Source organism: Somniosus microcephalus, chromosome 10, assembly GCF_052327205.1.
Source record: "Somniosus microcephalus isolate GS21.2 chromosome 10, FLI_Smic_1.0, whole genome shotgun sequence".
NCBI classification, from domain to species: domain Eukaryota; kingdom Metazoa; phylum Chordata; class Chondrichthyes; order Squaliformes; family Somniosidae; genus Somniosus; species Somniosus microcephalus.
The window spans coordinates 204,717,849-204,719,820 of record NC_140996.1 but is presented as its reverse complement, the minus strand read 5'-3'; the positions used below and the strand labels follow the sequence as shown (position 1 = coordinate 204,719,820).

General features: G+C 41.2%; 1 protein-coding gene across 1 annotated transcript; it reads right to left on the bottom strand.

Moving 5' to 3' along the window:
- Window positions 1–339: 339 nt before the first annotated feature.
- Window positions 340–1,342, bottom strand: LOC147112026 (mid1-interacting protein 1-B-like). Its single transcript, XM_085999483.1, has one exon. The coding sequence runs from the start codon at window positions 1,237–1,239 to the stop codon at window positions 820–822; it is 420 nt and encodes a 139-aa protein (XP_085855609.1). The 5' UTR covers window positions 1,240–1,342; the 3' UTR covers window positions 340–819.
- Window positions 1,343–1,972: the final 630 nt, after the last annotated feature.

Below are 1,972 nucleotides of genomic sequence, written 5' to 3'. Positions count from 1 at the left end.
TTGAGAGGGCAGACGGGGTCTCGGTTTAATGTCTCATCCAAAAGACGGCTCCTTCGACAGTGCAGCACTGCACTGGAGAGTCAGCCTAGAACTTTATGCTCGAGTCCTTGGAGTTGGGACCTGAACCCACAACCTACTGACTCAGAGGCGAGAGTGCTACACACTGAACAACGGCTGACAATGAGGCGACCCATTGCTTTTAAAAACACAGAATTAAAGTTAACTCTTTTTCCCCACTCCTTTCTGTGGTAAAATGGTCAAAAAATCCAGAAACCTGACACCAGTACTAAAATGTTGAATATAAAGACATGCAAGAGAAGATCATTAAAAAAAAACATATTTTAAATAATCTGTACTATTTTATTTGTGCCATAAATGAGAAATTATGGAAGTAGTTCACATTATGCTAATCAAGAACAAGTAGGAAAATTATTCAAGTTTGTAACAGTTGAATAGTACATACTGGTCACAATATAATGTTCCAAAATGTTTCTTGCAGAAGAAATGTTTCATCAGCAGATTTGAAAATTCACAATTACATACAGCACCGCACATTTAATGTTTCTGCCTTTTGGCCGGGAAAAGTGACTAAGTTCAAGTTTCTTCTCAAAAAAACTTCTTGTACTTTCATGAATACAAACACCGTGGTGCCTTCTTGATCATTACTCAAACACATTCTGCAGGTGTTTTCGCAGGGTTTTAGTTTTTGCTTTCACGTGCTTATTAGCTAAGCAGAACAGTTACCGTGCTTTCTCCTCAGCTTCTTCATTTCAGGTTGCTCATCATCAGTTGAGTGATTATCTTGTCTGTGCAATGAAGCTACAGAGAAAGTCCTATCCTGTCCTTGTACCTACTGGTCAGTGTGTTGGCTTTGTTGGTCAGTGTATTCAACACAGTGTAGAGCCCCTCCACGTGGACATAGAAAAGTTTCTCTAAATTTGCCTCATCTTCATTTTCATTTTCCAAGTCGTAGGCACTGTTGAATCTCTGTTTGAAATCTTCAAAGGGCAGCAGGCCACATTCCACGGTGTTTTTGATGGATTTCAACAAGATATAGCATTCATACAAGTTCTGGGAACTGGCTGTGGAATCTTTAGCTTCATCGTGGTCCTCCAACGGGATGTCTTGAAGGAGGCTGGGAAGCATGACTGTCTGCTCCATATTCTTCACTGCAGAAGAATATTTGCTCATAGTGGCAATAAGGAAACTCTTTTGTTGCTGAGCAAGTAGGGACTGCATAGTGCTTGCTGTTCAGTGCTGAGATGACTACAAAGCTGGATCTGCACAGCAGTCCCGGAGCCACAGTGGAGAACAGTAAGGAAATCTCTACGGTTTATGTACTGTTAGGAAATGGTGTGATGTTACTTGAGTTCAGTCTGTGTATCCGGTCAGCTCAAAAAGTCACGCAGGCATTGTAAATTGTCATCTGATAGGTCAGTGTTTAATTTGAATTGGTTTAGGCATGCAATCATCCTGTAGCAACTGAGCCAGCCATTGGCTCTAATAAATTATATGCTCTATCTGGCTATCACATCGACCTACAGATCTGCAGCAATGGATTGCACAATATCATGATTGTTATATACGATGGGACTGCTTGTGTTGTAATTAAAGGTAACTCTTTGGTAATGATCCTCTTTGATGCCAGAAAATAATGTCAAAGGTTGACTTGGTTGCAATTATGATGCAACCATGTCAAACTTCAGCATCCATTAGCTGAAAATGTGGCCTTTGGAACTGATTTGCAGTCCTCAGATGCCATTCCCCCCCCCCCCCCCACAGATGAATGGTGAACCCCAGAAGGCCGAGCAAAAACATGGCAGTAAATTTCATTGCGAAGTACTGAAGTTCTGCAAAAGGAGTTCAAGGGGATGCTGGATATCATAAAGAAAGAAAGACTTGCATTTATGTAGCGCTTTTCACAACGTCAGGACTTCCCAAAGTGCTTTATGGCCAATGAAGCACTTTTGAA